The sequence below is a fragment of the Staurois parvus genome, unplaced genomic scaffold, assembly GCF_062004578.1.
Source record: "Staurois parvus isolate SC_StPar_1 unplaced genomic scaffold, SC_StPar_1.0 ptg000387l, whole genome shotgun sequence".
Taxonomy (NCBI): domain Eukaryota; kingdom Metazoa; phylum Chordata; class Amphibia; order Anura; family Ranidae; genus Staurois; species Staurois parvus.
This window is the reverse complement of record NW_028318183.1, coordinates 3,861,841-3,888,578: the sequence shown is the minus strand read 5'-3', so window position 1 is coordinate 3,888,578 and position 26,738 is coordinate 3,861,841. Positions and strand designations below refer to the sequence as shown.

Here is a 26,738-nt window from a genome sequence, read left to right as displayed (position 1 = left end):
AAGCACCCCTCTTTTGCAGGCTTGTACAGAATGTCTGGAGCACCCTCTCCCCGAGGGTTATGTGGGGTTTCGATCATGCAAGACATCCAAATCCCATGTACTTAAACACTCTTTTGTATTGCCACGTATTCATGTTCTGGATGCACTGGTCACACATCAGCCTTTGTACTGCTTTTGTAACAGTAGGCCTATCGGCCCATTGCCATCTTTTCTTTGTCTCTCATTGCCTCATTGGCAACAGTTACCTTTGACAGCACTGTCTTTTGATGCCTGTTTGCAACTTTGTTATTTTGAAAATTTCAATAAACTCTTTGTAAAAGAAAAACTCACAACACACTTTCAGCTGCCCATTATATTAAATAGAAAATTAGAGGTCATTGTTAAACAGGGGATGGCCTCACTTCTGTGAGTTCCATCAGAGACCAGTTTGAACTGAACTTATTTTTCATGGATATTCTTTGTTTGACAAGAAATGCAATAAAATGTCTCCATTGTTTCATTGCCAGTGTTACATGAAAGGGATTAACAGATAATTCTGGAGACAGAGGAGGTCATATTTAATCTAGAGAAGTACCCACAGCTTCCAAACAAATAGTAAAAGTAGTGGTAAAGTAAAATACTTAAATGTTGTGCTACAATAAGTGGATCTAGAAGTTGTCCCCTATAAGTGGACTTAGACATTTTCCTAAATAGGTGGATCTAGTGTTCAGACTCCAAGAAGTGGATACAGGGCTCAGACACAACAAAGTAGATCTCCATAAAGTAGATCTAAGGTTTTGTCTGCATGACATGAGTCTATGGTTCAGTCTGTAATGAAATGGATCTCCATAAAGTGGCTCTATGGTTCAGTACCCATGAAGCGGACCTAGGGTTTGGTTGCCACAACGTAAAAATAATGTTCCAGGTACTGGACCTGAAAAAAAAAAAATTCCAGTGTTCCAGAAGTTGGTGGTTCACTTCTGTAAGGCGGATCTACAATACAATTCAGCCTCAACGAAGAGGATTTAGGGTCTAATCTCCATAATGTTGAGCATCCATGAAGTGAATGTAAACTTCATGCTCCAGGAAGAAGTTTAAATGTTAAGAGCTGAATGGCTGACCTCTGTGAGGTGGATATAGAATTTAATCCAATTTCTATGGAGAGGATCTAGACATTTATCTGCAAGAAGTGGATGCAGAATGCAATCTCAATCAGGTTCATCCACAACGTGACCTTCAGTACAGCAATCAAGATTAATGGTCTTGATGAAGAAATCCATCTTGAAGAAATGGGTCTATAGTTTTACCCCATTATATGACAAATCAAGTACTCTTCATAAAGTGGATCTAGAAATGGGACTCTCCAATACAATAGGTCTTGATTCACTTCGGCATTTTCAACACAGTATCCAAACACTGCAAAGGATCCTTCAACTCTCCTGCAAACAAAAGAAAACTTTTGTTATTCATTAATGATCAGAAATTACAGACACAAAGCATGGCAACACACCATCTACATGTTAGTGTGTTGCAATGCCATTCAAAATGCACTACGCAGCATACCACAATGCACAGTAATGTGTGTTGTAAATGCTTCCTTGATGTGTTTTGCCTTCCAGAAAAACATGACTTGCATTGTGTCTTTCAACTTGCTAACACATTTGACTACTTCAGGTAGAGTCAATACCCCAGAACACCCCCTCCTTCCTGCCATGTCATAGCCCCCTCCGGGAGTGTCTAATTATGGACTGTGCTGGCCATGCTCTTCCTACTTTCCATTCGTCTCCCTATATAACCTTTTTTGTAGTAGCTGGGGTGAGAAGTGAAGAAGAGTTTTACTTGAGTGACAGCTTTGAATCTTCTGCAGCTGCTAACATCACATCCAAGATGGTGGTGCCCAGATGCAGTCTCAAGGCTTTTGGATGTGTAGATAAGGGAGGCTTCTACAAATAAATACCACACATGAAATATGTTAAATGCACTTTATAGGGAGATTGTTGTTGAAATTAAAATTTTGGTGATAGGCTCTTTAATCCTCTTTCTACTGCCTCTAATACATTTCACCAAAATAACCAACTTCACTGATAAGTCCCAATTATCAACCACATTTCGATAAACTGAAAAATGTTAACTTTACTCATCCCTTTCACCAAATAAGAGGCTCCCAGTTGAAGTCGTTTTCTCCAAAGGGATGAGCCAGATCAAAGCTGAATTTCTAGTATGGACATGTTTGCACAGTTACATTGTTCCAGCTTGGACCAGTGTAAATATGCATGTGTCAAACCTGGCCACTCCCCATGGAAGCTGGAAATCACAATAATAGGCACCACTACTCCAGTGCTTGCCGCTAGGTTTTGGATCCAATGTCGAGCTGCTAATGGAGTTTTTTGCTTGCTCGGCATTGGTGCCATTTAGAGAACAAAAGCATTCTGTGACTTGACGAGGTGGAGAGGTGGGATGGCGATGTTGCGATCTCCACCTTGTCAAATCAGAGAACGCTGCACATTCAATGAGAAAATGCAAAGTGTTCTCTGAATGGTGTCCAAGCTGAGTAAGCAATCTCCTGTGCTCACTTAGCAGCAAGGCAATCACTTGGCATGGGACACAGAAGCTAGTGGCAATCACTGTAGTGGTGCCTACTACAGTGATTTTCAGCCTCCACTGGGATTGGTCAGGTATGACACATGCATATTTACATTGGTTTAAGATGGACCACAGTAAGTATGCAAACATAGCCATACTTGAAATTCAGCTTTTAAAGGAATGCTGATAGATAGCAGGCATGTATAGGAGGACAGACAAAGCAGGCTAGAATTTCTTCTAAAAACATTTAAAAAATGTATAGCATTTAAAAGAACTCTGAAAACATCTGTTTTTGTAAATATGTTAATATAACATGCATCAGACCAATGTAAATGTAAAATGGGACAGGTCCTCTTTAAAATGTCCTCATTTCAGATTTCTATACTTGAGAGGTGCTTATTTACCATTTCACTTAAAGAACTAAATGTACGTCGCTGAGATATAGTGTCCTAATCCTAAAGCATAAGAAAAGACCTCCTAGTACAGAAAACTGTAATTGGAGATTCCTGGAAGTGCTAAACGTAGATGCTTAGGATTCTTAAGTGCTTAGAACTTTCCTAACATCACTTTAAAGAGAAATGAAATGGCTAAACCTTCTTGTGCTATAAAAGTCACTGATACATTTTACACAGGATTAATAAAATCGTTATAGTTTTCCTTTCACTGAAGACACAACAGGTACCATTGTTGGTAATGCAGTAAAATGAGGCCGGAATCCAGCCTGCAGCATCAAGCAAGGTGCAGAATTTCAGCTTGGCAAAAGTTCAGCAATCATGAGTTATTTTACAGTTCATGTCTTCTAAAGTTTACCATTTCAATCATGTGAACACAGATGAGGCAACCAACATTAACCCCAGAAGTAACACTGATTACTGGATGTTGAAACCATCACAGGGTAAGCGTGCAGGCATGGTACTCTATGTATACTGCCATTTATTAAAGAGTGTAGAAAGCCTTACAATGAATTTCTCTTCTTTGCTCCATCTGGATTTGGTAAATACACCATTAAAAGTGTTTGTTATATCTGTTCAATAAGCAAAAAAATATCAGTTGATATTCTTAGACTTTAATTTACATTACAGACCCTTATTTTTGGACTCTCCTGAAGAAGCGGCCTATTTGGCCTGGGAAACGTGTAGAGAAGTTCTTCCATTAAACAGAGTTGGCTTTATGCATACTGCGTTGTACAGCTATAGGCTAACTTAGGCTGGCTATAGATAGATCAGCCAACAGACTCAGCAAAAAAAAAATCGAATGGATTCCCCCATCCACACATTAAAAGGTGGATGGATGGATCCTCCTCGCTGCGCTATTGTATTCTGACAACGAGGTTTCTTCCACAGAATACACTGATCAGTGCTGCAGCTGATTGATTGACTGCATGCACTCATTGAAAGAAAATATACGAACTGTCACATTCAAGTGGAGTCAGGATGGCTGGTGCAGTCTGTCACCTGTAATCTTCTCACAGGCATCACCAGTGCTCTATGACGATCCTGTTCCCAAGCCTCCCTCTCCTCCCTCCCCCTTCTACTCATTTATAATTATAAATGAGAAGAAGAAGAAATTTATATACTCTTCTTCCCGATGTGACCACAGAGAAGGAAAGGAGTGGTGGTGCTGGGAGAAGGGGAGCAGGTGTCCTCTGGTGATTGGAGGTGTGCGATTGCTTCCTCTTCCACTGTGCAGCCTAGCACTCAAGAGGCCACAGACCGGCACCAGTCCGTGGCCAGGGGTTTTGGGAGGTCTGCACTAGAGGACATGTGATGCACAAGCCTTATGAAAAAATGTACTGTTTTATATATACACATACACACACACCTCAAAAAAATTGAACACTTTGAAAACACATCAGATCTCAATGGGGAAAAATATCATGCTGTATATCTATACTGATATGGACTGGGTAATGTGTTCGGAACGTAAGGATGCCCCATCGTTTGAATTCAGTCCCCTGTAGGCTGCTAATTGTCATTTCCATCAAAGACATCCAAAAAATCAAAGTGAAAAATGAGGCAACAGGATAGTCCATTTTGCTGATATTTCATTGCAGCAACTCAAAATGGTACTCAGTAGTTTGTATGGCCCCACGTGCTTGTATGCATACCTGACAATGTTGAGGTATGCTCCTAATGAGACGACGGATGGTGTTCTGGGGTATTTCATCCCAGATCTGGACCAGGGCATCACTGAGCTCCTGGACAGTCTGAGGTGCAACCTGGCAGCGTTGGATGGACCGAAACATGATATCCCAGAGTTGTTCTATTGGCTTTAGGTCAGGAGAGCGTGGGGCCATTCAATGGTATCAATTCCTTCATCCTCCAGGGACTGCCTGCATACTTTCGCCACATAAAGCCGGGCATTGTCGTGCACCAGGAGGAACCCAGGACCCAATGCACCAGTGTAGGGTCCGACAATGGGTCCAAGGATTTCATCCCGATACCTAATGGCAGTCAGGGTGCCATTGTCTAGCCTGTAGAGGTCTCCAGACCATCAATGACCTAACACCTAAACGGTCATGCTGAATGATGTTACAGGCAGCATAACGTTCTCCACAGCTTCTCCAGACCCTTTCACGTCTGTCACATGTGCTCAGGGTGAGCCTGCTTTCATTTGTGAAAAGCACAGGGCGCCAGTGGCAGACCTGCCAATTCTGGTGTTCAATGGCAAATGCCAATCGAGCTCTATGGTGCCGGGCAGTGAACACAGGGCACCCTAAAGGACATCGAGCCCTCAGGCCACCCTCATGAAGTCTGTTTCTGATTGTTTGGTCAGAGACATTCACACCAGGGCTCTGGCAGTGCTCATCCTGTTCACCCTTGCACAAAGGAGCAGATACCGGTCTTGCTGATGAGTTATGGACCTTCTACAGACCTGTCCAGCTCTCTCCTAGAGTAACTAATAAAAAAGCATGAGCAAATGAATGCTGAAACTCCTGCACTGGACGATGAGCTCCACAATGTCAGTAACCCCACATGGAATACTTTTTGGGAATGCAAGCCTTGCTGCCCTCAACGGACAATTGACATTAAATGTTAACCACATCTCAGTAACAACCTGTGCAATACATACATACATACATACAAAAGAAACCAACCAAACAAAGTCAGAAATTAAGCTATGAGAAATAAAATAAAATGAAAAAAAAATTAGATGTATATATATATATATATATATATATATATATATATATATATATATACACACACACACACAGACATGCATACACCATAGTTTGTGGACACTATAACTCCACGCAAACCAGTCAATATACACTTAATGGGCTTTTCTTTTTTACCAAAGACATTTTGGCCAAAATGTATAAAGAAATGTTATTTTCTATTTTTTTTTATTGGATAGGTTTTAAAGTAGAAAGTAAAAAAAGTTTTTTTTTTCAAAAGTTTAGGTCTTCTTTCTTTTATATCGCACAAAAATAAACAAAAACACAGTGGTAATCAAATACCACCAAAACAAAGCTCTATTTGTGTGAAAAATATGATATAAATTTCATATGGGTACCGCATTGAATGACTGCACAATTACCAGTTAAAATAGCGCAGTGCTAAATAGAAAACAATGGCCAAGTCATGAACAGGACCCACAAGTGATTAAAACTCCCACAAAAAAAAAAAAAGCTCTTACTTTTGTGGTGTTTTTTTTAATCTTATTAAAATAAAGTGTGTGAATATTCACTTTAAATATTCAATCATATAAAAAGGCAAATTTCTGTTTACTTTGATTACCAATCATGTGCCGATGCTTTTTACATGATTGGACAACATACGCAAATATTCACACAATTTTTTGAATAAAGATTATTAACTCCTTCAGTAAATCAGTTCAATTATGCTTTCATTGAGCCTAGTTTTTAACATTTATTTGCTTTGTGTTCAGCAAGAAAGCTGGAGAAAAAAAAAATTGAGAAAGGTAACAGTTTTTCTTGCCTGGAATAAACAGAAATAGTATAATATCGGGAGCACAAACCACAAGGATTTACTGGAAGAAGAACATTGGGAAGACTGAGCTCCTTGGAGCGTGTTCAGACCAGAACCACTAAGATTAAGAACAGATACAAGAAAGTATCTTGTATTAAGGGAATGAAACCCTTGAAAAGACTAACCTAAATTTATATGGGTAGATGTCAAATGGTATTAGTGTCTCATGTTCTGTGATTAAATATGATCCTCCAATAAGGTTCATAGTTCATATATACACGTAAATAAAAAACAAAAGTTGTTCACATTCTCAGATTTGTTAAAATATTTTTTAGTACCCCATAATCATCTCCTTTTTTCATTATATGCGATATAATGTTTTGATCCAGCAGAATAAAGTGGAGTCAACACCATTGCTAAACTAAATCTGGCCATACAGGATTAGATTTTCATTTGCGCAAACTTTGAAAATTAATTTGTCAGAACATTCTTTTTTACCATCATTGATGGGCGGTTCACACAGTAATGCAGTCTGTGTTCCTGTAGATTCCCCGGCAATGCAATTTTTCAGCCCATTCATTTGAGTGGGCTGCAAATTGCACCGGAACACAGAAAAAGTAGTGCAAGCACTACTGTTTAAAAATGCACTGCACCAAATCACATGGTACTGCGAACAAACTGAGCAAATGTTTCAAAAACTTAAAAAGGAGAAGTATAACCAAAGTTATTATTTTGGCTATACTGCTCCTATGGATCACAGGAGTGCAGTTCGTCCTGCACTCCTGTGACCTGTTTACAGCAGACAGTGGGCTAAAGTCCGCTGTCGGCTGACATCACTCAGACAATGCAGGCTTGGGAAAGACCGCGACTTTATGGTCAAGATCCAACCAGAAGCCTGGACTGGCAGCTGACTCAGCCTCTGAGCATGCCGCTGGGAGTCTGAGCCAGCCCTTCCCACCCCCTCCACAGCCCAGTGCTACAGTGAGCACTGGAGGGGTATAGCAGAGAACCGGATACTGACAGTCATGGATCTCTGCTCAGAGCAGAGGAGAGAACTAAGCGATCAGCTTCGTTTGATTGCCCAGTTCTTGGGATACAGACAGGGGGGACAGCTGCAGCTGTCATTCAGAGACGTCATACAGACTAAATAGTATTCAAACTGATTACATATTGCTATTTAAATGTCTGTTTCAATCAGGCCAGTAGAGGACGTTCACACTGTACGCATGTAAATGCTAGAAAAAATATTTACATTTGTACAGCGTAAATACAGTCCATAGGCAGGACTATGGATGCAGATTTTAAAAAAAATGTAATTTACTTCATTGCATACTGATAAAAGCACAGCTGTGTGCAAACGCAGTTAATGGGGTCAGACCTTTAGATCAGTCATATCATTAATTCTGTACCTTCACCTTTCTCACCTGATCCTGGGTGCACAGCCAACAAAAACCACGCACAAATCCATAAGAAACAAATTGGCCAGCACACCAAAAAAAAAAAATCTCAAATATTTACTAAAATTCTCTTCGGTGTGCTGACCATTTTTTTTGCTCAGGTTACAGTGGTCTTGTGTCCTGTTCACTCCTCCTGTGTTATATCAAAGAGTCTAATTAATCCTCCCAGTTTGCATCTTAGACTACAAAACACTTCATTTCTATGTTGTGGAGAAGAGAGGGGCATGGATTAAGCAGTTTAGCAAGACAGCTGAGAAGGGCTTATACCCTCTTGCTATTTAAGTACACAAAAGGCACGGTTGTCCCCTCCAAAAGGATATTAGGAGCCGGATTATTTTTCAATCAAAACATACATTGCAGATATGTACAGTATATGTATATACAGTTAGGTCCATATATATTTGGACACACAAACAATTTTAGTTTTTTTTTCAGGTATTTACCAAAACATATTCAAGTTATAGTTATATAATAGATATGGGCTGAAAGTGCACACTCTCAGGTTTAATTTGAGGGTATGTACATCCAAATTGGAGGAAAGGTTTAGGAATTACAGTTCTTAAGAGTAGCCATCACCCTTTTTCAAATTTTGTTATTTCTTCATCAATTAAGCAGGTAAAAGGTCTGGAGTTGATTCTAAGTGTGGTATTTGTATTTGGAATCTATTGCTGTGAACCTACATCATGCGTTCAAAGAAGCTGTTCACGCAAATTAAACAGGCCATTGTAAGGGTTCATGAACACGGGGGTCAGGGAAACTCTTCTGACCGCTGGAAAACGTAGGTTAAAAAACGTCAGTTTAGCTGCGTTTGCATACCGCATTTATGCGCGTTTGCGTTTAGAAGCATTTTTAAAAGATAACCTCAGGAGACCTTCCCAAATGCCCAGAATGCACTGAAAAATAGTAAATAATTTACTATTTCAGAAATTTTGAGAGAAATAGAAAGAGCAGAAGCAGAGAGAGCAGTATGTGTTGATATCACCTGTCTTTTCTAGTTGTATTCACTATGGATCCCATCATGAGCATAATGCGGCACGTTCTACCATTGTTTCCTTTACACGAAATCTGGAGCTGACTGCACTGGTGTACTAGGTCCATTTGAATACATGGAAAACGCTTTGTATGCATTTTTGATGAAGACAAAAGGTTCTGGTTAGCATCTGGATATGGACCTGGCAAAAAACACGTCTAAATGCAAATGCTTGAAAACTCGGTTAACCGCGTTTACAAGTGTTTGGTGTTTGAAAAGCTGGTAAAATCTACTCCTGAATGCAATTTTGGTGCGTTCAAGAAAACAACTGTAAACTCAACTGCCTGTAAACTACTGTAAATGACTGCATGTACATGGACACATAGGAAAACATAAAGGAGAGTTCAGGGGTTACTGAGAAAAACGCTCAACAGCTCCTGAATGTCAGTTTAGCAGCTGCAATGTACATGAGCCCTTAGGCTTCAAAAACAAAACAAATCCATCAGAGAGATAGCAGCAACATTAGTGGTGGACAAATCAACAGTTTGGTACATTCTGAGGAAAGAAGAACGCACTGGTGAGTTCAGCAACATAAAAAGGCATGGACGTCCACAGAAGACAACAGTGGTGGATGATCACAGGATCCTCTCTATGGCAAAGAAAAACTCATTCACAACATCCAGACAAGTGAAGGAAGTGGGCGTATCATTGTCAAAGTCTACAATCAAGAGAAGACTTCACGAGAGCTAATACTGAGGGTTCACCACAAGGTACAAACCATTCATAAGCCTGAAGAATAGAGAAGCCAGATTAGACTTTGCCAAAAAAACATCTAAAAACGCCAGACCAGTTCTGGAAAAGCATTCTTTGGACGGATGAAACGAAGATTAATCTGTACCAGAATGACGGGAAGAAAAAAGCATGGAAAAGGCTTGGAATAGCTCATGATCCAAGCACACAACATCATCTGTAAAACATGGTGGAGGCAGTGTGATGGCATGGGCATGCATGGCTTCCAGTGGCACTGGGTCATTGGTGTTTATTGATGATGTGACAGAAGACCGAAGCAGCCGGATGAATTCTGCAGTGTTTAGAGATGTACTGTCAGCCCAGATTCAGCCAAATGCAGCAAAGTTGATTGGATGGCACTTCACAGTATTTATTTATTACTTATTTCAGGTACTTATATAGCGCTGTCAATTTACGCAGCGCTTTACATATACATATATATATATTGTACATTCACATCAGTCCCTAACCCTCAAGGGGTGTACAATCTAAGGTCCCTAACTCACATTCATACATACACATACTAGGGACAATTTAGACATTAGCCAATAAACCTACCAGCATGTCTTTGGAGTGTGGGAGGAAACCGGAGTATCCGGAGGAAACCCACGCAGGCACAGGGAGAACATGCAAACAGTACAGATGGACAATGATCTAAAAACACACTGAGCATGCATTTCACTTGCTGAAGGCAAAGCTAAAGGCAGAAAGACCCACAAACAAAGAACAACCGAAGAAGGCTGCAGTTAGAGCCTGGCAAAGCATCAGAAAGAAGAAAACCCAGTCTTTGGTAATGTCCATGGGTTCCAGACTTCAGGCAGTCATTGCCAGTAAAGGATTCTCAACAAAATTAAAAATGAACATTTTAATTATGATTATATTCATTTGTCCAATTACACTGAGCCCCTGAAAATAGAGGGACTGTGTATAAAAATGGTTCCTAAAATTTGTACTTGATATTTATGTTCAACCCCTTGAATTAAAGCTGAAAGTCTGAACTTCAAATTTGTTTGGATTGTTTTGTTTTAAACTTATTCTGGTGGCATACACAGCCAAAAGTTTGAAAATTGTGCCTGTGTCCAAATATATATGGAACACACACACATACACACACACTATTTTGCAGAAAGTATTCCCCCCTTTTAAATCATTGGAATCAGCTGTTCCAATCACCTCCATGGCCACAGGTATATAAAATCAAGCACCTAGGCACGCAGACTGCTTCTACAAACATTTGTGAAAGAATGGGTCGCTCTCAGGAGCTCAGTGAATTCAAGCGTGGTGCTGTGATAGGTTGCTACCTGTGCAATAAGTCCATCTGTGAAATTTCCTTGCTACTAAATATCCCACGGTCAGTTAGTGGTATTGTAACAAAGTGGAAGCAACTGGGAACAACAGCAACTCAGCCACAAAGTGGTAGGCCACGTAAAATGACAGAGCTGGGTCAGTGCATGCTGAAGCACACAGTGTGCAGAAGTTGCAAACTGTCTGCAGATTCAATAGCTAAAGACCTCCAAACTTTGTGTGGCCTTCAGATTAACACAACAGTGTGTAGAGAGCTTCATGGAATGGGTTTCCATGGCTGATCAGCTGCATCCAAGACTTACATCACCAAGTGCAATGCAAAGTGTCAGATGCAGTGGTGTAAAGCACGCCGCCACTGGACTCTGGAGCAGTGGAAACGTGTTCTCTGGAGTGACAAATCACGCTTCTCTGTCTGGCAATCCGATGGATGTGTCTGGGTTTGGTGGTTGCCAGGAGAACAGTACTTTCCTGACTGCACTGTGCCAAGTGTAAAGTTTGGTAGAGGGGGGATTATGGTGTGGGGTTGTTTTTCAGGGGTTGGGCTTGGTCCCTTAGTTCCAGTGAAGGGAACTCTTAAGGCATCAGCATAATAAGACATTTTGGACAATTTCATGGTCCCAACTTTGTGGGAACAGTTTGGGGATGGCCCCTTCCTGTTCCAACATGACTGCGCACCAGTGCACACAGCAAGGTCTATAAAGACATGGATGAGCAAGTTTGGGGTGGAGGAACCTGACTGTCTTGATCTCAACCTGACAGGACACCTTTGGGATGAATTAGAGCGGAGACTGCAAGCCAGGCCTTCTCATCTGACATCAGTGCCTGACCTCACAAATACACTTCTGGAAGAATGGTCAAACATTCTCATAGACACACTCCTAAACCTTGTGGACAGCCTTCCCAGAAGAGTTGAAGCTGTTATAGCTGCAAAGGGTGAGCCAACTCCATATTGAACCCTACAGACTACGACTGGGATGACTAATTACTTGTGTGCGTGTAAAGGCAGGCGTCCCATATATATTATATACACACACACACACATATACACATACATACACATACATACACTTTTCATGTGACAACACTGAAGAAATGACACTTGGCTACAATGTAAAGTAGTGAGTGTACAGCTTGTATAACAGTGTAAATTTGCTGTCCCCTCAAAACAACTCAACACATAGACATTAATGTCTATGTGTATGCCCATGTGGGCTTCTATATGTTGTGAGGACTAAAGGAACTTTAAAAGAAAGGATTAAAGAACATGTATATAAGGAACATCACCTAAAATATCCAATCATTTTAGGATAGCCCATAATAAAGATTACAGAAATCTTCAGTATTGGGGACTGGAAACATATAAAGAACATTGGAGAGGGGACAATATGATTAGGGAGTTAAGTAAAAAGGATTCATGGTGGATTTACGAGTTGGGGTCCCTTGTTCCCAATGGGTTGAATGCCGCATTTAATTTGACGTGTTTTTGAGTACTTTTTAGACACACCTGTTATATAAGCCGATAGAATAAAATAATTACAAAAACGTGAGGGGTGTACTCAGTACTTACTTCTGGGAGATTGTGTGTGTGTGTGTGTGTGTGTGTGTGTGTGTGTGTGTGTGTGTGTGTGTGTGTGTGTGTGTGTGTGTGTGTGTGTGTATATATATGTGTATATATATATATATATATATATATATATATATATATACACAGTTGCAAGAAAAAGTATGTGAACCCCTTGGGATTACATGGAGTTTTGCATGAATTGGGCATAAAATGTGCTCTGAACGTCATCTAAGTCACAACAATAGAAGAACACAGTCTGCTGAACATAATACTACACAAACATTAGATGTTGCCATGGTTTAATTGCACATAACATGTAAACATTCACAGTACAGGGAGGAAAAAGTATGTGAGGCCCTAGCTTAATGACTTCTCCCAGAGCTAATTGGAGCCAGGAGTGCGCCAACCTTGACTCCAATCAGTGTGATGATATTGGATGTGTTGCTGACAGCTGTCCTGCCCTTAAAAAACACACACATGTTTTGGGTTTACTGGTTTCAAGAAGCACTGTCTGATGTGAACCATGCCTCGCAGAAAAGAGCTCTCAGAAGTCCTACGATCAAGAATTGTTGACTTGCATGAAGCTGGAAAGGGTTACAAAAGTATCTCCAAAAGCCTTGATGTTCATGTGTCCATGGTAAGACAGACTGTCTACAAATGGAGAAAGTTTAGCACTGTTGCTACTCTCCCTAGACGTGGTCATCCTGTAAAAATGACTGCAAGAGCACACCGCAGAATGCTGCATGAGGTAAAGAAGAATCCCAGAGTGTCAGCTAAAGACCTACAGAAATCTCTGGCACATACTAACATTTTTGTTGACACATCTACAATAAGGAAAACATTAAACAAGAATGGAGTACATGGGAGGACACCACGGAGGAAGCCATTGCTGTCCAAAAAGAATATTGCAGCACGTTTCAAGTTTGCAGAAGAGCACCTGGATGTTCCACAGCACTACTGGCAAAATATACTGTGGACAGATGAAACCAAGATTGAGTTGTTTGGGAAGAACACACAACACTATGTGTGGAGAAAAAAGGCACAGCACACCAACATCAAAACCTCATCCCCACTGTAAAACATGGCGGAGGGAGCATCATGGTTTGGGGCTGCTTTGCTGCTTCAGGGCCTGGACGGATTGTTGTCATTGATGGGAAAATGAATTCCAGAGTTTATCAAGACATTTTGCAGGAAAACGTACGACCATCTGTCTGCCAACTGAAGCTCCGCAGAGGATGGGTGATGCACCAGGACAATGACCCAAAGCATACAAGTAATTCAACAAAACAATGGCTGCAACAGCACAGAATACGCCTTCTGGAGTGGCCCAGTGAGAGTCCTGACCTCAACCCGATTGAAATGCTGTGACATGACCTTAAGAAAGCGATTCACACCAGACATCCCAAGAATATTGCTACACTGAAACAGTTTTGTGAAGAGGAGGGGTCCAAAATGACTCCAGATCATTGTGCAGGTCTGATCTGCAACTACAGGAAACGTTTGGTTGAGGTTATTGCTGCCAAAGGAGGGTCAACCAGTTATTAAGTCCAAAGGTTCACATACTTTTTCCTCCCTGCACTGTGAATGTTTACATGTTATGTGCAATTAAACCATGGCAACATCTAATGTTTGTGTAGTATTATGTTCAGCAGACTGTGTTCTTCTATTGTTGTGACTTAGATGACGTTCAGAGCACATTTTATGCCCAATTCATGCAAAACTCCACGTAATCCCAAGGGGTTCACATACTTTTTCTTGCAACTGTATATATATATATATATATATATATATATATATATAATATATACACACACACACATATAAATATATATATAAATATACATACACACACACATATACACACACGTGGTTTATGAAGTGGGAAGGTACATGGTTGTAGCAAAATCAACAACAGCAAATAACTGGGCATCAAGTGCACTCTCAGGCCTAGCTTACACTTGCAGTTGGGGGGTGATAAAAAACAGGGGGTTGAGACAGTTTTACTGCCTCCTAGGCTTCAAAGATAGCCGTGTAGGGATATACACATGCCGCAATGCATTTAACAAAAATTATCCCCAATGTTGTTCAATGGGCAATCCATGGTGGTGGGGACTTTTAGGGCTGACAGCGGGCAGTGAGGAGGAGACATAATACCTCCTCACCGCCTGTCAAATTCCCTGTGAAACGTGATCCACCATAGATCACTCTTCAGAGGGATAATGCACATGTAAACTAGTCTTCAAAGTCCTAAACACTGCTGTTTACATATAGTTTGTTATTTACGATGTGCCATTAGGTAAGCAGCAGATGTCACTGTTTAAATGGTCTGCCAGGGCATCCTTTCTTGACTTGTTATAAATCTTATGGAAGGAGTTGATTAAGCTTGAAGATTACATCAGTTGATGAAGCCAAATCACCTGTTTATCCTCCAGGCTGCAGGCAGGCTGCTCTTTCTCTGTATGGCATTCTTCAGCTATTCGACAGGCATCAAGCTCTGGTAAATGAGGATGCTGTGAAGTCTGTGTCCCCAGAATCTCTCCATGGATGCTGTGCACACTGCTTGTATGGACGAGACTTGGCTCCTCGCTATCTCTATTCCAAGAGTCTGTTTCTCCTGCTATAGGCTCCGGATGTGGCTCACACACAGGACTGCTATCACTGCCAGGAGCTGTTTGCATAAGGGGCCAAGTTTCTGCAAGCTCTCCACAGGCCGAGTGTGAAGTAGATCCAAAAAATGCTGGGATCACGTCTGCTACAGAATCGGCATTCCTGAAAAATCAAAGATTACCAACAATGACTTTTATACTTGTGTAAGGTTCAAGAGTCTATCACATTACATATCAAACAGCCATCCCAAGGGGTACACTTCAATAAGTAGCACTTTTTGGTAGGTTTAAAATGCAAATGTACATTCCATTCTGCCACAGAAATCCCCTTACATCGTATTTAAACCCAAGAGCAAAAATGTAATATATTGCAGCTTACTAGTCCTCAGCTGTGGTGGCTGCATTAGTTTTCTTTTTTCATGACATTTCCTTCAGCATCACCTGGCAAACATGCTAGTAATACACTTGGGGGTCTATTTATAAATACTTTCTCAAAAGATTCACACAACTTTCACTGGGTGTTTACACATTTCCTAATTTTATCCAATTAAAATAAAAATGTGAGAAGCTTGGGTGAAAAGATAACTTGTTGCCCTGGAGCAACAATGCTTACACACTGAACTGTATCTATAGAGAAGCAGTGTTGTCACCCTAGGGTAGACTATAGATCACCTCCCCCTACCCTTTCTTCCAGAGCAAAGGTGGAGATGTTTTGTAGTATGTGTAGCTGGGAACAATAGTCACTGATAAAAATGCAGCAGAGGCAAACAGTATAGGCAGAGCACAAGATTTCTGGCAGAATCAACAGGTATTCTTATTACTATTAAACAGATAGGGTTTACATACCCTAAAAAAAGTTCAGTTCTCCAAAGATAAGTTTAGAAGGATACCATTATTAAAATCAGGAAAATCTATATTATTAAGGCCCCATTCACATTTTGCGATTTGGGATCTTGGGCAGAATCAATGCAATTTTAGACTCATCTCTTAGATTGTAAGCTCCCAGGATCAGGCCCTCCTAACCCTCTTGTATTGAACTGTATTGTTCTGTATTGTCTCCCGTTATATTGTAAAGAGCTGAGCAAACTGTTGGTGCTATATAAATCCTGTATAATAATCCCTATACATGTGTACATAATGGAATGTAAGCTGTCCTCAATGTCTATGGTCATCTTAGAATGTAAGCTCCAAGGAGCAGGGCCCTCCTATCCCTCTTGTATTGAACTGTATTGTTCTGTATTGTCTCCCGTTATATTGTAAAGCGCTGAGCAAACTGTTGGCGCTATATAAATCCTGTATAATAATAATAACGTGGCAATCGCAGTACAATGCGCTGCGCGTGTTTGGGTGCCTTTATCCTTCAAGGTCAACCCAAACGCAACATAATCACAGCAAACAGCACATTTCAAAATTGCATTAGACTTGTCACCCGAAAATGAGCAGGAGCTTCTCTTCGACCGACAAATGCTCATAGGACAGTCCAATCAAGTGAATGGGCTGCCTTATGAGACCCGTAAAATCGTGCAACAATTACCTTTCAAAATTGCGTTGCGGAAACGCTTGTTCCTGCTCTGCGAAAGTGTGCATGCAGCCTTCATTTATACACCGTAGAAGTTGCACAAAAGTCTGTTTTAAATCAAATTTCTACTTCAGAATATCAAATCAAATATGACCATTATCTTTCCAACAGCTCAAGCCCTGGATATAATAAATGTGCTACAGAGGGTTAGAGTGCATGTCCAGCCAAATATCTATTTTTTATTTATTTAGTTTAGGTTAGAGAAGGGAACCCATATATCTGTTTTTTTGCTTGGGGTTTAGTTTAGATGGGTTAGATCAGTGTTTCTCAACCTTTTTTCAGTCAAGGCACCCTTTAAAGTAATGGACAGTACCGAGGCACCCTTTAAAATTATGGACAGTCTTGAGGCACCCCATTCTAAAATGGGGTACCCCAAGACTGTCCATAATATTATAATGACACACCATTCTAAAATGTGAAAAACTTTTCTAATAGTTTTATATAATGCAGCAACATCCACACATGTAGGACACTCAATGTTAGAGATGATTTATTCTTCCAAAGCAAATCACTTTTGCACACTGGTCCTGACTAGTATTCCATTGTTTCTCTTCCCCTTCAGCTTTTCTCCATTACTGAGCTAATGTGATCCCAGCACGGATGGAGAGGGGCAGGGGAGGAGCAAACTAGGATGCTGTGCAGACAGCTGAGATCCTCCTTACCAACTGATGTCAATGGTTGTCAGGACGCTGGTGGCTAGAAGGTTGTAATGGCACACAATGAAAACCTGTGGCTTTGTGTAACTAAAAGGAAGGCTTGTTCCACCCGCTGGCTTTTATATAAGGTTTGGACAATTTTTAGGCATTTTGCCAAGGCAATTCTGAGGAAACCTCAAGGCACCCTGGTTGAGAAAGGCTGGGTTAGATATATTTATCAAAAATCCCTCCCTCAGTGGAGCCTGTGTCAATTGGGATACACATACTTAATATGCTTGGCTCTAGTAATATTCACAGTGCGGTCTACCAGCCCCACACAGCCTTCAAATATTCAAGCAATGGAAGGTCTAAGAGGCTATTGTCCCACAAACCCTAAAGACAGGCTAGAGGGTGTCTGCAGAGCTCTCCCCCCGGCCCTTAGGGCAGTAATACATCCGCAGACTGCACTTTTGATGTTCTAAAGGGAGAAGGTCAGGAGCACGTTTTAAGTGATATTACTGGTACCTACAAAGTCCTTTTGTGATAGAATTTACATGGGTATGTCCACACTGTTTGGGGCAATGATTCAAACCGTGATCTCTCATTTCCATATACAGTATGTACTTGCTATACAACTACATGCAAGTGTCATTGGAAAAAATATGTAACTTGTAATCAAAGTATTATTCTCCCGTTTGTATCACTTACTTTGTAAAGCGCTCTAGGGGGTTATGGAGCATAGAAATGTTGATGATAATAATAATATAATAAATCTTTACCCATCATAGAGTGTGCTGTGAGACCGAAATACACATCCATGCTCCATGCTGTATGTCTCATCACAACATAGTGATGGAATCAAATGAACGGGACCTAAAAACATATAAATAAGGAGATATCAAAACTGGTGACATACACAAACTAATATCACAGAAATCTCTACTGCGCTATAACTACAGGCTACCAAATAAGCAATTCAGTGTAATGAGCAGTGCTCTATAATTCCAGACTGTCTAATAAGCAGTGCTCTTTAAAGCTGGCCATATACATATAGGTTTTTTTTTCCAATCTACAGATTAATAGATTCTTCCATCCACCCTATACAGAGCGGATGGATGAATCTCCAGCCACAGCTATTGTACTTTGACAGCTGATAAAGCCAACTGGCTGGATACAGCTGCTGCTCAGTGGACAATTTTCTGCCCAGGTCCTTTGATTTTTCAAGTGAAGGATGCCTGCGGGGAGGGTACCGACAGGGACACCCACTGATCAAAATTCCTAAAGTGTATGGCTAGCTTAACACCAGGCTATGTAATAAATGGCAAAATACATTGTAACTACATAATAATTGTGATATAACTCCAGGTATTACAATACATGGTCTATAACTTCAGGATTCGGAATAAACGTGCTCCATAATTCTAGGCTGTGTAATACATAGTGCCCTATAACTCTAGGCTATGTAATACATAGTGCCCTATAAATCCACCCTATGTAATAAAATGTGCTCTATAACTGCAAGCTGTATAATACATGGTGCTCTATAATTCCAGGTAATGTAACAAAAACTCTTGGCCATGTAATAAATGGTGCTCTATAATTCTACCCTATGTAATAAAATGTGCTCTATAATTCCAGGCTATGTAATAAATGATGCTCTATAACTTTAGATTATGTACTACATAGTGCCCTATAATTCCAGGCTATGTAATAAATGATGCTCTGTAATTTTAGATTATGTACTACATAGTGCCCTATAATTTCAGGTTATTTAACCACACCACAGCAGTGCAGGGGGGATGGCCATTTATAAAAGTCCTCCCCGCTTCCCTGCTTGCGTGCGCTCCGTGGGAGCGTGCAGCACTGCGATCCGGACACAGCAAAACACAGATTGTTGTACGGGACCTCTGTGTGAGGTTCCGATCATGTGATCACTGATTGGCCAATCAGTGATCACATGAAGAGTAGTAAGCAAGATGTCACTTCCTGACATCATTGCTTACTAAGTGTGAAATCTGTGAATGATCACAGAGGTCACATGGTACAAGGCTATTCACAACAGCCTTGTACCATGTGACAAGCTGTGACCAATCACAGCTCACACAGTACTTCTAAATGGCTGCAAGAATGCAGCCAGAGAGAAGGAGAAATGATTGCTTTTACAGCCTGTATGGGTGTAAAAGCAATCAGTGTAAAAAAAAAAAAATCTTCATCACCCCACACAAGTAGTACTGCTAGGGTGACGGTATGTAAAAAAAAACCAAAATAAAAAACATAACAAAAACCATAAATATAAAAAAATAAAATAAAAATGTAAAAAAAAATTTTTTAAATGATAAAATTTTGGTTATAAACTAATTTGGGTTATTTTTTTTTTACCAAAAAGATAACTGAATGGACAATATTTATGAAGAAAGATTATTTGCAAAATTTTATAAAAAAAAAAAACTTTTTAACCTCCCTAGCGGTCTGATTATGTCCATATTTCTGTGCTCAAAGCGATACATTTTTTTGCATGGAGATATGTATTTATTTTATTGTAGGCCTGTAATTTTTAGGAATAACTCACTGAAATCTGTCCAAACAAGAGTCTAGTAAACATCCCGGGTAGGATAAAACTTACACCAAGAAATCATAAATTATAATTTAATAAATAATCATAAAATAATAATATAATAATAATAAATTTAATTCAATAATATAATCAAACCAAAAACACTAAAATTTTAAATATAGCGCCAAGTTCGCACATCACTGAGCAAAGTTTCAAAATCGTTTTCAGTGTCTGATGACGAATTTCCCCACGAATCATTATCACTCAATTCTGCAAGTAGTTTAAGTTACTATCGCTGTTCTCTAGTTGGTCTAAAACCGCTTTTGACCTAAAGGGACGCTTTTTGGACGCCATGGACTTTTCTCAGTTTCCAGGCAGAAAGAACAGTAAAAATACAGGCAGGGCACAGGACAAAGCACTAGGGACAAAATGTATGTGAAATGGTTTGATACAGTAATGTTTTACTATGTGATTTCAGTGAATGTCACTTTTTGTCATTTTCAAATTTCCCGCCGTTCCGTCCCCTGAACCCCAGATGACAGATGCCGGCATCCGCCACATTACATTGCCGGGGACACTGCAGGAGGGATATCGCAGGAGCGCAGGACAAGGTTAGTGACCGAGGGATCGCGGAGCAGCGCCGCATGGTAAGCCCGAGTGTAGCTCGGGGTTACTGCTTGTGGTACTGAAACTTTACCCCGAGTTACACTCGGGAATACCGCCAGGGAGGTAGAAAAATTTTTGGGACTTTTTCATTTATATAGCAAAAAAAAAAAAAAAAACCCCAGTGGTGAATAAATACCAACAAAATAAAGTTTTATCTGTCTCCAAAAAATGCTAAAAAATTAATATGGGTACAGTGTTGCATGACCGCGCAATTGTCCTTCACAGTGTGATAGCACTGAAAGCTGGCCTGGACAGAAAGGGGGTAAAAGTGTCCGGACTTGAAGTGGTTAATAAATGATGCTCTATAACAGGGGTCTCCAAACTTACTAAACAAAGGGCCAGTTTACGGTCCTTTAGACTTTAGGGGGGCCATTCTGTGGCCATTGGGAGCTGAAATTGTCCTGGTGTCAGTGGGAGTAAAAAATGCATCTTTGGTATTAGGGGGGAGAAAGAGTACCCCATTGCTGGTGTCAGTGGAAGGAATAGTGTCCTATCGCTGGTGTCAGTTTGAGTGCCTCACTATCGGTGTCAGTGGGAGGTATGGTGCCCTGTTGTTGGTGTCAGTGGGAGAAATAGGGCTTCATTGTCAGTGTCATTGGGCCCTATTGCTGATGTCAGTAGCAGGAATAATGCCCCATTGTTGGTGTCAGTGGGAAGAATAGTGTCTTGTATCAGTGGGAGGAAAGGTGCCTCAAGGGCCGGATAAAGGCAAGCACAGGGCCGCATCCGGCCCCCAGGCTGCAGTTTGGAGACCACTGATCTATAACTTTAGATTATGTACTATATAGTGCCCTATAATTGCAGGCTATGTAATAAATGATGCTCTATAACCACAGACTATGTAATAGGTGGCGCTCTATTTGCAGGCTAAGTAGTACTCTATTATTATTATACAGGATTTATATAGCGCCAACAATTTGCTCAGCGCGTTACAATATAAAGGGAGACAATACAACAACAATACAATTCAATACAAGAGGGATAGAGGGGCCCTGCTACTTGGAGCGTACAATCACCAATAAATATATAAGGAAAGGAAAAGGTTCTAACCTGCTGTTACAGTATCTTATGACGTCTGTGTTGAGTTGTATAATATGCAACATTAATGGAATAGTCAGCTCCTTTGTGTTCTGTATTGCCTCTCAATAGGTTAAACATACTAAGTACACACTTATCACCTACCACAAGCCTGTGCGGGCTCCTGCTGGCAATGACAGCACGTCCTGTGTGTGTGCTCAGTGAGCTGGGGTCTGTCCAGGCATGACAGCTCTGAGCCCGCGTACTGCACTTCCTGAGATCTGCTGGACCCTGTATCACACAAACACAATGAGACACTCATGTGGCATTACATGCTGTACTCTACCCTAGATCAATGTACAGTTGTGTTCAAAATAATAGCAGTCAGACATCACTAACCTGATCAATCACTGTTTTTGGTAGAAATGATATTTCTACATGGCAAATAATTTACTAGCAGGTGTAGTAGAGTAATAGAAATCCAACAGACCCAACAATCATGACATGCATGCTGCTGATTCTGTGTAATTGAATCACTAATTGAAAGGGGCATGTTCAAAATAATAGCAGTGTGGAGTTCTATTAGTGAGGTCATTCATTCTTTGAAAAACAAGTGGCAATTATTGCCCTTATTTAAGGAAGGAAGGCAGCAAATGTTGTACATGCTGGTTACAGTGCATTTCTCTCTGAAATTCTGAGGAAAATGGGTCATTCCAGACATTGTTCAGAAGAACAGCGTACCTTGATTAAAAAGTTGATTGGAGAGGGGAAAACATATAAAGAAGTGCAGAAAATGATAGGCTGCTCGGCTAAAATGATGCTTTAAAGTGGCAACCAAAACCTGAAAGATGTGGAAGAAAGCGAAAAACTACCATTCAAATGGATAGAAGAATAGCCAAAATGGCAAGGACTCAGCCAACAATCAGCTCCGGGAAGATCAAAGAAGGTGTAAAGTTACCTGTGAGTACTGTTACAATTAGAAGACACCTATGTGAAGCCAAGCTATCTGCAAGAAGCCCCCGCAAAGTCCCACTGTTGAAAAAAAAACATGCTGAAGAGGTTACAATTTGCCAAAGAGCACATTGACTGGCCTAAAGAGAAATGGACTGATGAAAGTAAGATTGTTCTTTTTGGGTCTAGTGGCCGCAGACAGTTTGTCAGACGACCCCCAAACACTGAATTCAAGCCACAGTACACTGTGAAGACAGTGAATCATGGTTGCGCAAGCATCATGATATGGGGATGTTTCTCATACTACAGTGTTGGGCCTATTTATCGCATACCAGGGATCATGGATCAGTTTGAATACATCAGAATACTTGAAGAGGTCATGCTACCTTATGCTGAAGAGGAAATCCCCTTGAAATGGGTGCTTCAACAAGACAACGACCCCAAACACACCAGTAAACGTGCAACATCTTGGTTCCAGACCAACAAGATTGACGTTATGGAGTGGCCAGCCCAATCCCCGGATCTTAATCCAATAGAAAACTTGTGGGGTGACATCAAAAATGCAGTTTCTGAAGCAAAACCAAGAAATAGAGAAGAACTGTGGAATGTAGTCCAATCATCCTGGGCTGGAATACCTGTTCACAGGTGCCAGAAGTTGGTTGACTCCATGCAACACAGATGTACAGCAGTTCTCAGAAACAGTGCTTATACAACTAAATATTAATTAAGTGATTCAAAGGAAAGCAAAATCTTCAAACGTTTTTCAGTTTATATAGTGAATGTTTGAGTTTGTAAAGAAGAATACAAAACACTGCTATTTTTTTGAACAGTCTAATATTCACTTTTCTTCCATTTTTTTAGAGGAACAACACAAATTTGATATATTTTTCCTCATGTTTTGATTTGGAATAGAATGTGTAGTGTTCCCAATGCATTTGTGTGTATGGAAATAAAAGCTATTAGAAGGATTTTGAGCTTTATTCACTTTTTTCAACACACTGCTATTATTTTGAACACAACTACACACACACACACTTTGTGCTATTCCTCTTCTAGAGAAAGTGATGTGATGAACCAAAATCACTCCATCTACCTTACCTCTGCAGACCTTACATCCCATGACTTTAGGTGGAAGGGGCAGGGGTACCAGTGGGATAGGAGAGAAAATACCAGAACAATTTATCAGGGGAATAAAAGTACATGGGACAAGTAACCAAGCCTACTTGATTGACTTTTCCCACAGTCAGCGAAGGCAAAAAGTTTTATTCCAAGATTAAAAATGGACAAATCTTTCCTTGATTAATCACATATGTTAACAACTCATTAAAAGTTTTTAGTATGCAGTATATAATACCACAACTGGATGCCTTAGGTCTAATGACTCCTTACAGGAATCTCTGGCTGGATCAGTCTAACCAAAGTAATGTAAACGCAAGAAAAGAAGTACTTATGTTTACTGGAGTGCTGAGGATGATGAGGACTCCATGTCACTCCACAACCAAGACCCAATCAAACAAGGAATTTCCTTTGTTCTTGGAGTACTTCAATACAATACGTATATGTGACATATCAATTTTTACACTATATACAGTAAATACACAATCTTTGCTTTGAAAATAAACATGTACTACATGACAAAGGATTACCAGAGCACGGTGTCTTTTCCAAAGAGAGCACAGCAGTTATTTCTTTTGAGGTACTCTCTGATTGCAATCTTGGATAACGCCATCCAATATAGGAGGAGTTACTCCTGACTGCCGAATACCAGAGGATCCCCAAAGAGTTTCAACAAGGACATGTATTCTTAATTTCTCCTCTTATGACCTAACCCCAACATGTTCTAGAAAAAACATAACTCTGAATACACTCTCGACCTGCTTTTTAGGATATGAATTTATCAGATTGTACTTGTTGTCACCAATATAACTACTATTTACCATAAACACATATGTAAGGACACAAGACTGATGTTTTCTTTTGTTTTTTTTTGTACCAAGTTGTTTTGTTTAACTCTTTTTTTATCTGACATCATTAACTGAAAAGAAAAGAATGCAGATTAAGTAAAACGGGCTGCGGGGACACACCGCGGGACTGAGGGACAGGTAAGTGGCTGTTTTTTTAAAAGTCAGCAGCTACAGTTTTTGTAGCTGCTGGCTTTTATTTTTTGACAGCGTAAGTTGAACTCCGCTTTAAGAAAAATATTTACAAAACTGTCCCATTTAAACAAGACAAAAAAACTAGAATTTTTGATACTCACAGTTTGGCTTTTTCTCCATGAACTGCCTCTTACAATAAATAACGGAGAGGATGAGCAGGGCTAATAGCACAGTTGACAAGGCACTGCATATAACAGCAGCCAGGGCAGTATCTCGAGGGCTGGATGCTGTGGTGGTTATTTTCACAAGATTCACTTTGCTGCCTGAAAAGAATTACAAATAATGTTACAAAAAAATAGTTGCCTCTGCATCCAAATTTTCTGATAAGTGGAACTGATCTTGGTTTTCTATCACGGCTAACTACAACCCATGTACAGGTGAAACTCGAAGAATTAGAATATCGTGCAAAAGTTTATTTATTTCAGTAATGCAACTTAAAAGGTGAAACTAATATATGAGATAGACTCATTACATGCAAAGCAAGATAGTTCAAGCCGTGATTTGTCATAATTGTGATGATTATGGCTTACAGCTCATGAAAACCCCAAATCCACAATCTCAGAAAATTAGAATATTACATGTAATCAATAAAACAAGGATTGTACATAGAACAATATCGGACCTCTGAAAAGTAGAAGCATGCATATGTACTCAGTACTTGGTTGGGCCCCTTTTGCAGCAATTACTGCCTCAATGCGGCGTGGCATGGGAGCTATCAGCCTGTGGCACTGCTGAGGTGTTATGGAAGACAAGGATGCTTCAATAGCAGATTTCAGCTCTTCTGCATTGTTCGGTCTCATGTCTCTCATCTTTCTCTTGGCAATGCCCCATAGATTCTCTATGGGGTTCAGGTCAGGCAAGTTTGCTGGCCAATCAAGCACAGTAATCCCACGGTCATTGAACCAGGTTTTGGTGCTTTTGACAGTGTGGGCAGGTGCCAGGTCCTGCTGAAAAATGAAGTCAGCATCCCCATAAAGCTCTTCTGTGGAAGGAAGCATAAAGTGCTCCAAAATCTCCTGGTAGATGGCTGCGTTGACCCTGGACCTAATGAAGCACAGTGGACCAACACCAGCAGATGACATGGCTCCCCAAATCAACACAGACTGTGGAAAGTTCACACTGGACTTCAAGCATCTTGCAGTGTGTGCCTCTCCATTCTTCCTCCATACTCTGGGTCCTTGGTTTCCAAATGAGATGCAAAAGTTGCTCTCATCAGAAAAAAAGAGGACTTTGGACCACTGAGCAACAGACCAGGTCTGTTTTTCTTTAGCCCAGGTAAGACACTTCTGACGTTGTTTGTTGTTCAGGAGCGGCTTGACAAGAGGAATACGACATTTGAAGCCCATGACCAGGATCCGTCTGTGTGTGGGGGCTCTTGATGCACTGACTCCAGCCTCAGTCCAGTCCATGTGAAAGTCCCCAACACTTTTGAATGGCCTTTTCCTGACAATCCTTTCCAGGCTGCGGTCATCCCTGCTGCTTGTGCACTTTTTTCTTCCACACTTTTCCCTTCCACATATCTTTCTATTAATGTGCTTTGATACAGCACTTTGGGAACATCCAACTTCTTTTGCAATTACCTTTTGAGGCTTTCCCTCCTTATGGAGGGTGTCAATGATGGTTTTCTGTACAACTGTCAGGTCAGCAGTCTTTCCCATGATTGTGATTATAACTGAACCAGACTGAGAGACCATTAAAAGGCTCAGGAACCCTTTGCAGGTGTTATGGATTAATTAGCTGATTAGAGTGGGACACTTTGAGCCTAGAATATTGCACCTTTTCACAATATTCTAATTTTCTGAGATTGTGGATTTGGGGTTTTCATGAGCTGTAAGCCATAATCATCACAATTATGACAAATCACGGCTTGAACTATCTTGCTTTGCATGTAATGACTCTATCTCATATATTAATTTCACCTTTTAAGTTGCATTACTGAAATGAATGAACTTTTGCACGATATTCTAATTTTTCGAGTTTCATCTGTATGTG

The 26,738-nt window shown here is 40.4% G+C and overlaps 1 protein-coding gene across 1 annotated transcript in view; it reads right to left on the bottom strand.

Moving 5' to 3' along the window:
- Positions 1-334: 334 nt before the first annotated feature.
- Positions 335-26,738, bottom strand: part of TNFRSF19 (TNF receptor superfamily member 19) — a 135,528-nt gene continuing 109,124 nt past the window's right edge. The window contains exons 6-10 of the mRNA XM_089685806.1: positions 24,848-25,009; positions 21,805-21,930; positions 18,182-18,275; positions 15,000-15,351; positions 335-1,418 (exon numbers count right to left, since the gene is read on the bottom strand). Coding sequence (XP_089541932.1) covers positions 1,410-1,418; positions 15,000-15,351; positions 18,182-18,275; positions 21,805-21,930; positions 24,848-25,009 — 743 coding nt within the window. The 3' untranslated portion in view covers positions 335-1,409. The remainder of the gene's footprint in view (positions 1,419-14,999; positions 15,352-18,181; positions 18,276-21,804; positions 21,931-24,847; positions 25,010-26,738) is intronic.